Source organism: Mauremys mutica, chromosome 2 (genome assembly GCF_020497125.1).
Source record: "Mauremys mutica isolate MM-2020 ecotype Southern chromosome 2, ASM2049712v1, whole genome shotgun sequence".
Lineage (NCBI taxonomy): Eukaryota > Metazoa > Chordata > Testudines > Geoemydidae > Mauremys > Mauremys mutica.
In genome coordinates, this window is record NC_059073.1 from 233,942,269 (window position 1) to 233,958,300 (window position 16,032).

General features: G+C 40.1%; 1 protein-coding gene across 3 annotated transcripts in view; it reads left to right on the plus strand.

Moving 5' to 3' along the window:
• Positions 1-16,032, plus strand: part of IGF2BP3 (insulin like growth factor 2 mRNA binding protein 3) — a 175,394-nt gene that overhangs the window by 28,729 nt on the left and 130,633 nt on the right. For all 3 annotated transcript variants that reach the window (XM_045003651.1, XM_045003652.1, XM_045003653.1), the window contains one exon: positions 4,650-4,698. In XM_045003651.1, coding sequence (XP_044859586.1) covers positions 4,650-4,698 — 49 coding nt within the window. The remainder of the gene's footprint in view (positions 1-4,649; positions 4,699-16,032) is intronic.

Genomic DNA, 16,032 nt, shown 5'->3' on the forward strand with positions numbered 1-16,032 from the left:
GTATGTTTTTATTCTGTATGGTTGTTTAAGTCAAATTGAATAGATGAGTATTGCACTACAGCTATAACCACACAACATAATTTACAAAACAATTTGGATACAAACTCTTTGGGGTAGGGAACTTGTCATTTTTTGATGGGAGTTGTTTGTAAAAGACTTTGCACACAATGGCAGTATAGAAGCAAAATCTTTCAGTTGCTGTAAAATGCTGGATATAAAGATTAGGAACTCTGAGCAAAAGTTGGAGATGTTTTTGGTATTCCTTGTAAACACATTTGCACAGCAACATCTTAATCTCCCCTCCCCTGAAAAAACCCCAGACATCTATGAATTTGCCTTGGCCAGATATCACCCAGTTCATCATACAGGAATGAGAATGCTGAAATGTATTTAAGCCAGAGATATATGCATGACAGTGTTTGAGCATCTTTACCCCAAAAGAAGTTCTTGGGAGGAGCAAATCATTTCAGTATTTCCTTTCATTTACAATCTCTGCTTAGTGCTGTTCTAAACCTTTAGGGTTCTCCTTGGCCACAGGCATTGTGGGTCCCTAAACATGTTTTGATTGTACCCTCGTTCGGAAGTTTTTTCTAAGATATATAAAAATTGCTTTATTAGCTGAAACAACGAGGAGTCCTTGTGGCACCTTAGAGACTAACAAATTTATTTGGGCATAAGCTTTAATGGGCTAGTTGAGTAATCTGTGTTACACTACTTTTAACATACCACTGTACAGTTACTTAATAAAGAACCGAACTTTTCTCTGCCAGTGAGCACAGTGAAATCTGTAAGCATATAAAACTGATGTGGGCACGGTATAAATCTGTTAATACACTTCTTCAAGTCACCGTTGATACTTGTATTTGGATCCAGTTTCTAACACTGCACCAAAAGTGCAATTGAAATAATAGTATTAGAGTTTATCCAGTTCTTTTCTTCAGTTGCAGTTTCGGAGGAAGCCTAATACAGGAACTAAAAAAATGTATATTTCATTCTTTCTGGTAGAGGACTGTTGTGTGTATTTTGAGAGCGAGAAATAACATACTTTACATATATCTAACTTTTGAAAAGTATCTGAACACCACATTATTAAGATCAGATGCATATGTCTGATTTTAATAAGTAACTGTATAACTCAGGTGAACTAGAGAAATTGGTCTCACTGACTAGATTTATTATAAAGCTCTGTTAAGATGCCCACACACTCTTAGGTATCAGGTTATCACCAAAAATTTCATTCAATAAGTACAACCTTCATGAAGTTAAGAATGAATCAGTCATTTCTTTAAATCTTGAGTGATTGCAGTTGGCTTAATTTTTATAAATTAATTCATTAATAAATCATTAATAAATATTAATATAACAAAAGTGATTGAGCATGACCCAGGAGCACAATCACATTGTAGTATTAAAACCTAGCATGCTATACCTTACCAAAGAGAGCAGCAGCATTTAGAAGGGATGTACATGAGCTGATGGTTACTGAAATAGAAAAATGTCTCTGGAATGAGATTTTGATTTCCGTCCCTCCAGGATTGAGGCATCTTTTTAAAATGAGAATTCCACACCTTAAGCACCCTAAGTGTGTATTTTCTTGGAGAAAAATCCTGGTCTAATGAAAGCTAGATAGTGGTGTCTGTCTCACTGAAATCAGTGACCAGGATTTGTCTATGGACCATATTAACAGATTTTGCATGTGGTTTGGTTCATGATACTTTCTCAGAAGTTATTGAAGTAAAGTTGTGTGGTGATCCTGCATGGGAGTGTGTACGCAGATCAGATGAACATAATTGAATAATATTTTATTGGCACGACAAGCTGTTAAACAATGATGCCAAAGTGTACAACAGTGGTGGTGGGTACAATCCTGTCCAAGTTTGAGCAGCTGAGAGCCTCATGCATTTATCATTGTTGTACATTCCTGATCCCTGGTGAGACTGCTATATGGCATGATATAGCATCTCTTCCTCTCCCCCCCCCCCCCCCACTGCTTTTGGGTGAAAAGCCTTACACCTTTTTACTTTGAAGAAATATTTTTTGCACTCATTTTCTAGAAAGTGTCTTTGGTCTCTCCTGTCACATTAGTTGCATGACGACTCTGGGTGTGGGCTGAACTTTGTGTGTGTGTGTGTGTGTGTGTGTGTGTATTCTAACTGCATTGACTACAGTACAACAGTAATGTGAAAGGATTCCCCGCCCCCCAACCTTTCTACTTATATTTTTGTGATCTGCATAAGAAAAACTAGATGATGTAAAAGTCTTGTTGGCAGTCAACAGAGTTGAGGTTAGGGCTGTTATGTTTGGAGCATGGCTGCTGAATGGTACAGCTGATTGTACTGACTTTACTTTAAACTTATAAGCAACAATGTGAAGTGTTCATTTAAAAATGTGACCTTTCACTTTCATGGGGTATTAATAAGTGTCTTACTGTTGCCATAAATTTGGAAATGCATATGTGAAAGATACACCTTTTTGAGGCTAGCGTTCAGAAAGCTTTCCAGAGCCATACTTTTCCCCCATCTCCACAAATGATAGGGGATCTGGTCATTTAGGAATATGGTCCTTTTTTTATTTTCACCCTAAATGCTTCTCTGCATGCAAATAAACTGACTGGCCAAGTTAACTTTCATCAAGTTTTTTTTTGTGTTTAGTAGATAAAAAAAAAAATAATTGAGACCTGGTAAAAGAGGGCATAAAACTAGATTTTGTCTGTCTTGTGTTTTGAGGTAAAATTGAGGAAACACAGGGTTTTTGTGCTAGATGAAATGGAAGGAGGGAACTGTGTACATAAAATTCACCAGCTGATATACGTTCTGAATAACTATTGCCTAGTTCTGTATCAGGTGTTGAGCTCTTTCAGTTAGATCTGACTTTTTTAACCTTATTATGAAAAGCCTTTAACAATAAAGTTGCCTGAGATTGCAAAGATTTCTCCAAATATTCAGACTTTTCACATTGCTTCTTAGGCTGAAGTAGACTTTGTTCTATAAATCTTGGAAATCAAAATTCAGGGGTCTAGTTTATTATTCATTTATTTATACTGGAGACCACTTTTATTCTGTCCACTTGATTGTAAACTCCACCACGAGGTGGCCAAATATGTGTTCTACCTATTTAAGAAAGCAGATATATAAAAAATACTTCTACAATTACATTGCAGTTGGTATCCGTTCATCTTCAGAGTTAACTTTTTTGAGAAGATAGCTGCTATTTTAGTCAATTTAATTGCCCATCAAAAATAGATGATATGGAAGTGGGCTATTTACACAGTATGGCTAGAATACTGGGCCTGGTAATTACCTTCTCAGGGGAACCTTCACGCACCAAAAATGTTAAGGATACAACTGGAGTTTGGTTTAACACAAGAGGCCTTTTGAACACAGTATTTCAAGATGTAAAAACTAGCTGGAAAGGTGAGTAAGTGAGGGTGAGAGAAGGTGTCCATTCTAGAAGAAATGTGCATTGAGGAAAAAGATTGCCTTCCATGCCGTTGTTGGGCAAGAATATCCTTAGAAGGGAGCACAGTCTACTTTGTCATAAGACACTACTTGCCTGTACATGTTTGTTTTATTTTTAAAAATTGTTTAATTGTTACTTTTTTGCAACATCACAACACTTTGATACAGATGATTTTATAAACAAACTTTAAACTTTTAAAACATCGGAAAGCAAAATAGTGTGTGTTTGAACCAATTGTTATGTATTCTGAGGCAAGTGTTTCTTCAGCTATTCTTAGCCAACTAAGACTTAGTTGCACCCCATATTCCTCCAAAGGGCTTTTAGTGATTCTTTTTGTGGTATAATGTTATTCATTTTGATGATTTCTTACACGAATAGCTTAACTGGCCATATGCGCGCACACTCTACCTGAGTACAGCTAGAGCTGTGTTAATCTACACATTCTTGAGAATCCCAGGGGCTATGTGGCATCTCTGGCATTTATTTGTTCTCTTGCTTTGGGGGAAGGGAGGAGACAAAGGGTTTGGCCGAGAATCTAGTCAGAACATTACTGGGCTTTGCTGTAGTACATAAAAATATTTTGTTGACTAGATAAGTGACTGAAAGCTAATATAAATTTGATATGAAAATATAATGAACTAATTTCATGATTTCTACTTTGGAGGCAAAGAATGTCAGGAATTCAGGTGTTAAAATGTGATCAGTTAGGCAAGCCCTTTAATCTCAAACCAAACCAATTTATTCAGGGGTTTGGTTTTTTTTTGTTTTTGCAGGGGCTGTAGAATGCAGTAAATATTTGAAGTTTCCTGTTGGAAACCTCATGGTATAACATTTTTTCTCAAAAACAGTGAGGGGTGGAAAACTAGTATTTTGTATATGCTTTTGTATACAAAAAGCTAGATACTCCTGTCTTGCTTGAAAAGGTTTAATGAAAATAGCTTTCAAGCTACATGCTTTTATGAAACATCACAGCTGCCACATGTAAAACACATATTACTGTAACAGTTTGATGGACTTGGACTTACATTGGTTTTGATCTAACTTCCTCCCTTTGCACTTCATTGTTTTGCCTTTTGTGTACTGTGGATCTGCTTCTGCCTATTTTATTAGAAAATATGCTTAAATGTACACTTTTTGCTATTAATGATGCTTTTTCTGTTTTTTAACTGTTTTCTTTAATTCGTCTGCAGGAGTCGGAAACTTCAGATCAGAAATATCCCGCCTCACTTGCAATGGGAGGTAGGATTTCACATTTTAAAATTAAGACATCCATATCTAAAGCTGTATATTTCTGTTTCTTTTCTCCTCCACAAGACTTCATGCTTTTCCTCTGCCCTCCACCCACTTCACACATGCCCCATTCTGTTCTTGGGGGAGAGGGAGCATGGAATCCTTTGAAAGTGTGAACAATAGAGCTTTCTAAGCAATTCAGATAACTGTCTTCATTTCTACTCTCTGAGTAAATGTACATTTTTTTAAAAAATAGATTCTTGGGTGAATGCTGACTTCCTGATTCAGTCAGTCTCCTTGACAGAAAGTTTGTCCGTTTCAGAATTTTCTGGTATATGAACTCAGTAATCTTATGGAAGTTCAGATTTAAATACTCGGCAAAAAATCTTTCAACAGCAAAACTCTAATACTAGGCCTTTGTCTTTCAAATACTTTTTTTCCTTTCCACGAGTGGTAACATTATGGTAATTCTACAAATAGAAACTGGTTTACTCATACAGTACAATTAAATCATCCACTCTATCACCAGACATTTCCATAGTAATTGCATATGATGCCACAAATAAACTATTGTGATTTTTACAGTAGGTAGGAACAGGATAGGTTGTTATGAAGAGAAATCTTTTTTGTTTTAAACACGCATACGGTGAGAAACTGTATTAAGTGTATTTTTCAAGTGTCCCTCTAGCCTAGCCTAGCTGATGGTAAGCCATCATGCCGGAAGATGGAGATCCGAGGCGGTAGAGTGTTAAGTTCGTATAATGTCATTCATCTGATGAAGCAGGTTGGCCAGGCCTGTTCAGTTGTCTTTCTGTCTGCAACTACTTCATCTGCAAAATATCTACTAGGTTTTGCCCTGTTCTCGATTAGAAGAATGGAGACAGGGATCTCTCCAGTTCAGGCTCCCAATTTAGGGGTTTGTGTGCTATGAACACAGCCCTGTTCACCTATCCCCTCCTGGTTTTCACTCTCAAATCTGGAAGTTGCAAAATAAGATACTGCACAACATTTTAATTGAAAAACATAAAATTTTCACTGATAAAGTTTGCAGATGGCTCAAAAAATGGGAGAGTGGTAAATAATGAGGAGGACAGGCCACTGATTCAGAGCAATCTGGACCTCTTGGGAGACTGGGTGCAAGCAAATAGTATGCATTTTAACATAGCTAAAGGTAAATGTCTAGGAACAAGATGGGGGATTCTCTCTTAAGAGGATTTCGGGGTCGCAATAGATATCAGTTGAACCTGAGCTGCAGTGTGATGCTGTGGCTAGAAAGGTTGATGTGATTGATGGGTGGATAAACAGGGGAATCTTGAGTAGGAATAGAGAGGTTATATTATATCTGTATTTGGCCCTGGTTTGGCTGTTGCTGGAATACTGTCTGTCTCTGGTGTCCACAATTTAAGAAGTGTTGAAAAATTGGAGAGGGTTCAGAGACGAACCAGGAGAATGATTTAAGCATTGGAAAACCTGCCTTACAGTGATAGACTCAAAGAGCTCAATGTATTTATTTTAACAAAGAGAAGGCTAAGGGGTGACTTGCTTACAGGCTGTAAGTACCTACATGGGGAACAGATACTTAATAATGGGCTCTTCAGTCTATTCCAGGGGTTGGCAACCTTTCAGAAGTGGTGTGCCGAGTCTTCATTTATTCACTCTAATTTAAGGTTTGGCGTGCCAGTAATACATTTTAATGTTTTTAGAAGGTCTCTTTCTATAAGTCTGTAATATATAACTAAAGTATTGTTGTATGTAAAGTAAATAAAGTTTTAAAACGTTTAAGAAGCTTTATTTAAAATTAAATTAAAATGCAGAGCCCCCCGGACTGGTGGCCAGGACCCGGGCAGTGTGAGTGCCACTGAAAATCAGCTCGCTTGCCACCTTTGACATGCGTGCCATAGGTTGCTTACCCCTGGTCTGTTCAGTCTAGCAGAGAAAGGTTTAACATAGTCCATTGGCTAGAACTTGAAGCTGGACGAAGTTAGACTAGAAATAAGCTGTAAATTTTTAACAGTGAGAGTAATTAACCATTGGAATAACTTATCAAGGGTCAAGGTAGATTTTTCCATTACTGGCCATTTTAAAATCAAGATCATAGTTACAGGAAGTAGGAGTGCTGGGGGTGCTGCTGCACCCCCTGGCTTGAAGTAGTTTCCATCATACACAGGGTTTACAGTTTGGTTCAATGGCTCTCAGCACCCCCACTACAGAAATTGTTCCAGTGCCCCTGGTCAAGGTTTGTATATTTTTGTTAAAAATGCTCTTGGAATTGCTTTGTGGGAAGTTCTATGGCCTGTGCTAATGCAGGAGCTCAAGCTAGATGATCACAATGGTCCCTTCTGGCCATGGAATCTGTGAATAAGAATATCCATTACAGGTCACTCCCGTGTTTCCCCAAGTTGGACAGTAGCCATCTGTATATCTTAGCGTTTTATACTGCCCCCATCATCATGGTGACTTAATGCCTTCCATGTAAAGACAATAGCAATAACAAAGTCTCTAGTAGACTTGTGGATTCTTTGGCAATGCTACTTATTTTGGGGGTAAAAACTCTGCCTGGGAGGATAGGGTTTTTGGCTTTGGTTATGTGTGGATGTTCTGAGGTTTTTTAATTTTGTTTTTCGGTCGGTAAGGGCTTAATGGTAACAGGTAGTATCAGTGTTATGCCATTGTTCAGTAGTAAACTTTTCCCAGATTTCTGAACTTTATCATGCTGGCTGTGCCCAGTTCCTTGAAATGCCTCTGTGTACCTCAATCTGTTGGTCTGAGTCTCTCTCACTAAAAGGTATATCATTACCTTTATATTTCTGACCTCACTGGTAGATGTCGGTCGTCCTTTTCCTCAACTCCTAGTATAATTGATCCCCCAAAACGTTGTAACTGTTTTATGGTGACATTCTAGTTGCATTTCAGTTAAGGTGAACGTCTTTCTGTATGGGCTGTGTCTTCCCAAAAGGTTCCTAAGGCCAGGTCTACACTACAGACTTATATCGGTATAACTGCGTCGCTCAGGGGTGTGGAAAAATACACATACCTGAGCGATGAAGTTATACCCCCCCATGTAGACAGATCTATGTCGAGGGGAAAGCTTCTCTCGGGAGGCGTTCTGCGGTGTGCCTGCTTAGCACAAAGGTTGGGTGAGTTCAGTCACATAAAAAAGCTTCTCGCAAGTGCTGAAGAGGAGCATGTTCACTATGAATGGTATAGGAAGGTATAAGAGAAGTGTCCTGGAATTACCTCTGCAGTATCTTTCTCCTAAATGCTTCTGCTTCCACACACATAGCCAGCTAGACATGAGGAACTCCAGGGTCTCTGTGTGTGAATAAGGTGTTAAAAAGGCAAGGATTAAATTAATTAGACACTTCGGGATTGTTTTCGTGTACAGCGCTATAGTTAATGAAGATGCTCCTACACCAGTGGGAGAGCTTCTCTCATCTGCGTAGTTACCACATCCTGGTGCTAAAAGCCCTTCCAAGAGCTCCCTTTGAACTCTGTTGGAAGGTCCTGGATTTGTCATCCTTAAAACTGCCTTTCTTGTGGTCAGTTGCTTGGCGGGGAGAGTAGGAAAACTTTAAACCCTTGAGCAGGGATCCCTGCCTGTCTCTTCATAAGAACAACCTCTTTGCATGAGCTTTCTCTGTAGGTAGCCCTGTATGCTGCAGCTGGCTACTGCCTCATGCCCCAAAGTACCCAGTGTTTCTACTGAAGATGAGCATTGCTATTCAAGTGCCCACTCTGTGGGCTGGCATAACGGATAATGGAACAATTTTACCTATTAGTTTTCTTATAGTCATTCTGTGCTAATCCATTTATCTTTGGTTCTTTTGTTGCATTGGTAGAGTTGGGGCTGTTTTAATTCTTATGTATTGTTTTGAAAACATTATATTATATTGCTGGCGAAGTCTCTAACCAGTCAGCCCTCGTAGAGAGAAGGTGTCAATGTACAAAATCTTTGCTTTTTCCTGTCTCCATATGCTGGTGAGAGAACTCAATCGACTGCTTGCACTGGCATAGAGGGACTTGGAGAAACTAGGTTACAAGGTAAGAAACTAATATTCGTGTGTGAATTAGTCTGTTTCTAATACTGTTGTTTTAAGGAGGTTTCCCTATATTGTTTTCTGCACTAAAATCTTCTTTCACTTCCCTTGAAAGGAAGGAACTGAGGGATTTTAAAAATAGGGCTGCATTTTATATAAGGGAAACCAGACCAATGTATCACTGTATTGAATGGTCAGTGAACTATTGAATGGTCAGTGAACACATGTTATACACTGGTGCCTGTAGTTTGTTGGTAATTTGTATTGTGATGGTACCTACAGTCCCCTGTCAAGGGCCCATTGTACTAGGTATCCTCTCGCACTCCCCTCCCCACACCAAATAGGTGCCCCAAAGAGCTTACAATCTTATTTTTTTAAGTGCAGGTCATTGTTTCACAAGGAGCTTGGTAATCTGTTTTGTGCTAAGGAGACTTGGAAGAAACCTATATGAATTTGTGCATTTAGGCAAACACTTGAAAATGACTTAAATGAAGATTATTCCCTTTTGTCTGAATGCAAGGGATTTACACGTTTGAGGCCACAATCTTCCCCAAATCAGGTCCTGGCAGGCCAGATCCTAGTTTTGTCTCCTCACTATACCGTGTTGGTCATAGATCAGATTAGACATCTCAACAAAAATATGCAGCTATTTAACCTGAATGTATGAGTGTTAGCATTTAAACAACATTTATATTGTGGTAGCATTTTCATACCTCAACAGATTGGGCACTGTTGTGCTAGGAGTTACACAAATCTCAGCTCACTCTGGAATCAAGGAAGGAGAATGACTTGTGGCTGAGCTTTCAGTTGTCTCAGTTGATGGATTACTCTTGGAAGACTAGGATAACAAATGTCTTTACTTGCATTGTAACGTTTGAAATTAACTGAATTTCAGATTTTTTTTTTTTGAGATGCTTGTTTTTATTATATGGTAGCATCATACATAGTATTAAAGTCCCTGCCACAGTGTCAACCCTCTTCTCTTTATTTGGAGGCATTAAAATGAATAGTGAAGGATAAGAGTTGTCCCTGAGCTCTTAGAGAAAATCACTTGCTGAGAGGCTGCTGCACAACTCTGGTGGTATCAGATGCTCTGGGAGGCAAAATGTAAGATTTTAGAGTTATTTTTCATTGTTTTTGAACTGTCTGTTCTGCTCACTAGTGACAAACAAGAGGGTCTCCTATGTATGCAGTGTCTAAGCCATAAAATTTCTACAGAAATTTTAAACTTGAATGTTATAAACAAGGTAACTTTTTTTTTAAACGTGAGCCGAATGTAAACTTTTATGTTGTCTTCCTGACAACTTCAGTGCCTCTGTTGCTAGTAGCTTTACTAGGAAGCAGCAGAGAAATTTCAAGTCCTTGAGCAGCTGGACTTATGCTTCTTAGGCTGTGGCTACACTTAGCACTTCAAAGCGCTGCCGCGGTAGCACTTTGAAGCGCTAAGTGTAGTCAAAGCGCCAGCGCTGGGAGAAAGCTCTCCCAGCGCTGTCCGTACTCCACCTCTCTGTGGGGAATAACGGACAGCGCTGGGAGCCGCGCTCCCAGTGCTGGGGCTTTGACCACACTGGCGCTTTGCAGCACCGCAATTTGCAGCGCTGGAGAGGGTGTGTTTTCACACCCTGCTGCAGCGCTGCAAATTTGTAAGTGTAGCCAAGCCCTTAGATAGCAGTAGTGAAACAGTTAAGTGTTAGGTCCATTTCACACAGCTACTTGGGAGAACTATCAATAGGACCCAAAAAAAGTAAGCTAAGGGCTTGGCTACACTTACAAATTTGCAGCGCTGCAGCAGGGTGTGAAAACACACCCTCTCCAGCGCTGCAAATTGCGGCGCTGCAAAGCGCCAGTGTGGTCAAAGCCCCAGCGCTGGGAGCGCGGCTCCCAGCGCTGTCCGTTATTCCCCACAGGGAGGTGGAGTACGGACAGCGCTGGGAGACCTCTCTCCCAGCGCTGGCGCTTTGACTACACTTAGCGCTTCAAAGCGCTACCGCGGCAGCGCTTTGAAGTGCTAAGTGTAGCCACAGCCTAAGAGAGTAACAGAATAAGGGATCCATTTCTCTTTACCCTTCCATTCACAGCAGTCTAGATCAGGGAGAAGAGAGCTTCCCAGCACCTTCTTTTTGGATTTTCATGTTATTGGACATCTACTAGTTTAGTTACAGGCTGATACAAAGACAGAGCTACCCAGCAGAGTCCGCACACAGCAGCTGGGTTGAAATTCAGTGCCTGCCCTCCTGGACATTACTTTTCTGCACGTGTAGGAGGGATAGTTCAGAACTGCCGGTCACAAACTCCTGAATGTGGGGGAACCTTTTCTCCCTTAGATTCCCTACTGGACGGTCTGCCTCCTGTGTGGCATGTTGTAACTAATTCTGCAATTTCTGGAAAATTGTAATATAGCGGGATTCAAAGCAGAGAATTAACTCCTACGCATTAATCTCGTTTGATTCAATTTTATAGTTTTTCATCCAAAAAGCCACAGATATTTAATTTGTTGCCAGAGTGCTAATGTTAATGGCAGGCAAACAGACTTTGTGGCAAGGGCAAGAAATCTTCTAAGTCTTGTGGACAAGGCAGAGCCACCTTTCGTTGTTTGTTATAGGTTGCATCTGCACATTATGCAGGCAGGGTACTTTTAAGGGGAGAAGTGAAACTGAAACAAGAGTGGTAGAGATACCTGTCCACCCAGAATTGTATTAGTTCTGCTTCCCTTAGTCATGCATGCACTGCTTCATTGCCTTTCAAGTCCAAGACCTATCACCCTTACTCTTGAAGTGTTGCCAGAGGTTTGCTGTGGGTAAGTGACAATATCATACCTATTTTTAAGAAAAGGGGGAGAAATGATCTAGGAAACTACAAGCCCGCTAGTTTGAACTGAATTGTATGCAAGGTCTTGGAACAGATTTTGAAAGAGAAAGTAGTTAAGGACATAGAGGTAAATGGTCATTAGGATAAAGTACAATGTGGTTTTATAAAAGATAGATTGCCCCAGACCAACCTGATTTTCTTTGAGAAGATAAAAAAAAGACAAAGAAAATCAGTTTTTTAAAGTGGTAGATCTAATCTACCTGGATTTCAGTAAGGTATTTTGATATAGTTCCACATAGGAATTTATTAGTTAAATTGGAGACGATGGTGATTAATATGAGAACTGAAAGGTGGATAAGGAGCTGGTTAAAGGGGACTACAATGGGTCATGCTGAAAGGTGAATTATGAGGCTGGAAGGAGGTTACTAGTGGAGTTCCATAGAGATTGGTTTTGGGATCAATCTTTAACGTTTTCATTCATGACCTTTGGCACAAAAGGTAGGCATGCACTAATAAAATTTGTGGATGACATAAAGTTGGCAAGTATAGCCAATATGGAGTTGGATGGGAATATCATGCAAGAAGATCTGGAGGACCTTGAAAATTGGAGTAGTAGAAATGGGATGAAATTTAATAGTGCAAAGTACAAGGTGTAATTCACCTAGGAACTAACAAAAAGGGTTTTTGCTATAAGCTGGAGACGTATCAGTTGGAAGGAACAGAGGAGAAAGACTTGGGTGTATTGGCTGATCGTAGGATGACTGAGCTGCCAATGTGATGTGACCATGAAAAAGGCTAATGCAGTACAAGGCTGCATCATAGAATATCAGGGTTGGAAGGGACCTCAGGAGGTCATCTAGTCCAACTCCCTGCTCAAAGCAGAGCCAATCCCCAGACAGATTTTTGCCCCAGATCCCTAAATGGCCCCTTCAAGGATTGAACTCAGCATTTCCAGTACAATAGGGAAGTATTATTACTATTATACGAGGCACTGGTGAGACCTCATCTGGAATAGTGTGTGCAGTTCTGGTCTCCCATGTTTAAAAAGATGAACTCAAACAGGAATAGGTACAGAGGATGATCAGAGGAATGGAAAAACCTACCTTATGAGAGAAGACTTATGGAGCTTGGTTTGTTTAGCTCAGTGATTGTCAACCTATTTACTATTGAAGGCCGCGTATGCGGCCCACAATTGTCATGTGGGCCATATCCAGTACTACCTGCATGGCCCTAAGGACATCACATGGGACATAACTCTGTGCTGATTGGGTCGCAGATTGAGAACCACTGGTTTAGATGAATCAAATGAAGGCTGAGGTGAGAGATAATTGCGTTCTATAAATACATCAGAGGGATAAATAATTTAAATAACTCCTCTCCCTTCCAGGTAAGTGCCAATGTTGACACAGGAACAAATGGCTATAAAGTGGCCATTAACCAGTGTAGGCTCACAATTAGGTGAAGGTTTCTAACCATCAGAGGAGTGAAGTCCTGGAACAGCCTTCCAGGAGGAGCGCAATGGCGGCAAAAAACCTAACTGGCTTCAAGACTGAGCTTGATAAGCTGATGAAGGGGATGGTATGATGAGATTACCTACAATGATATGTGGCCCATTAGTGACAGCTAATAGCAAAAATCCCCAGTGGCCAGAGATAGGGCATTAGATGGGAAGGGCTATTAGTTACTACAGAGAATTCTTTCCCAGGTGTCTGGCTGGTGGGTCTTGCAGGCATGCTCATGGTTCAACTGTTTGCCAATCTGACCGCAAATATGGCTGAGACCCTGAGGTTTTTTTTCTTTCCTCTGCATCATGGGCATGGGTCACTTGCAGGTTTAAACTTGTGTAAATTGTGGATTCTCTATAAAGTCTTGAAATCATGAATTGAGGACTTGAGTAACTCAGCCAGAGTTTATGGGTCTATTACGGGAGTGGGTGGGTGTGGCCTGCAATGTGCAGGAGGTCAGACTAGATGGTCATGATGATCCCTTCTGGATTTAAAATCTGAATCTATGAATATATTTATTGGGTCAAAAAGAAAAGGAATAGTGGAGCTGGATGACTGCGATCCTAGACTTTTCGTATGGCACCACTTAAAGGATCATGTATTCTCAAAGCACCGGGTAAACAGCCTCTAAAATGAGAAGAATGGGGACAGAAGTTCCTTTTTAAAAAAATACTGTACTGCACTTTCTTGATTTCCTAAAACATCTGCTTCTACTGACTTCTCTTCATCCTACAAAAAACTCTAAAATAGTACAAGTTACTTGTTGAAACTAAAGTCAGATATGTAGCTCCTTAGCATTTGGGGGAACTTACATGTGCTGAGTAAATAAACTGAAACTAGGGTAGAGGGATTAGATGACTCCGTATAGAATTTATTGGAATTATATTCAAGAGAGGAAAATGCTTTAGAGAGACGGTGGGGAAAAAATCTACAAAAAGGGAGAGATTTTTGGCAGGTAAATGGGATAAAAATTGTTACCTTCTTTCTTCCATTCATCTATGAAGGTTATCTTCTTAGCAAAAAAAAAAAAATTTCCAGACAAGTAAATGTGGATCAGCTGATTTTTCTTACATTTTAACAGTCGACGCCAATCCTGGTTTGTTTCCAAGTGTGCTGTAGATTTGGAATCTAGCAGAAGCCATGATGTTCAGGGAAAAGGATTTCTTCACAATAAACCAAAACTAAAGGAAGAAATGTCGAGATGGTTCCTGCAGCTCTCTGGACAACTATAGGTCGACATTACGCATCGCTCATGCGGTGCCTCATGGTCTCAGACACCATCCGATGGTCCAGGGACATCTACATCTAACACATCACCGGCCACCGACAGTACCAAGGAGGTGTGAGCCGGCGTGACATTGTTCTTCAACTACGAGAAAGGGACCAAGAGACTTTCTCCGTTGGATCATATGAACTGGAACCATAAAGTCCCTGAACATTAAATCTCACCAAATGAGGGTCAGTCCGTCCTCCTTCTCATAGCCACTCATGATAACCCACACCCAAACATAGCCATTATATGAACTTCATACCCTCATATCTCAATGTCTGTACTTTGACCCATCAACCTTTTACCCCCCAATCGGGTATTGCAGATTATGTATTCCTTATGCCACCTGATCTTAAACCCAATTTCGCACCCCTCAATAATCTGTGTGTTATTTCCTGATAACCAGAAACTTCTATGCTTAAACTCTGTACCGTAATTTTTTTTAAATATCTTAATAAAATTTTTAAATCTATTCTTTGCCAAAGCAGACCTAGCTTTGTGCAACCAACAGAGACAAAAAAATTAAAACTCATCCTTAAAATTGATGCTAATGACAATTTATACAGATACTTCCACAGCCTTCCTCAAATTAATTCCAGGCTACTAAATGTTATCCTTTGCAAGTAGAGAACAGGCAGCTTAGTCGGAGAAGCTATGAATAATTGTTTGCTTAGGAGCTGTAGATACCAGAAGATCATTTTAGATCTACTCTCTTACAAGCAAATATTGGAACAATAGGACAAGATAAGCCCAGACCAGACTGGTCTGCCTTAAACAGTAGCTCTGGTTCCAATGCACAGCTCTCCCTGGCATCCCAATTGTCAGCATGTCTAGTGGTCAGGCTGATGTGCTTTATAGCAGAATGGGGAAAAATTCCACTTATGCCAGATTAGTCCTATACATAACCCAAGGTTTAAATTCTGAAAATGAATCAAGAATTTCTTGCCATTTTGGATCTGGACGCTGCAGAAAATGCCCCCACCATTAGAAACTGTCAAGTGTGGGGATGTTAGGGAGATGCAAGCTCTCAGAATTCACTAAATATTTGAGAGAGTTGAAGTTTCACACAGAGACCCTGAAGCCATTTCACTGGGACACTTATTGACCTGAATTTGTCTGCGAGGGAGAGACCTGTCTGCTGCAATAGCACCATGCCTCTGAACCTTTCTGCGAATTCTGCTCAAGTAACAGCCATTTGGGTTACCTAAGTAAATGATATTAACCAAACTACTAATTATTGTGGTAGAAGAGTTCAAGTCCCCTGGTGTATCTACACTCCTATTTGGACAACCTATTTTTATGGGTGTTGCTACAAAGCAATCTAGTGGGCACTACTAGCACCTGGGTTAATTCTCATGCAAGAGTTGACCAAATTCAGCCCAGTCATTGGAATACAAGGAGTTCTAGGAAAGATTCAGAAAAGGACTCTGACAAGAAGAGCCTCCCCATAAGGTCTGGGCCCACTCTAGATGATGCTTTTATATGTGAGATGTTAGAGGATTCCTTTTGTGGTAATCTTGGACTCCTACCACCACGAGCAGGAAGCTGGAGAGGCACATATGCCTCCATATGCAACTTCCAGTCTCTTTGATAACAAGGGAAAAAAACACATACTGGTATACATACTTTGGCTCCCTCTTGGGAATTTTTTTTTTTTTTTTTCATTTAAGACTCTCATGCAGGGCACCTGGTGCCTGCAAGAGAAGTTATTCCATATAGACTG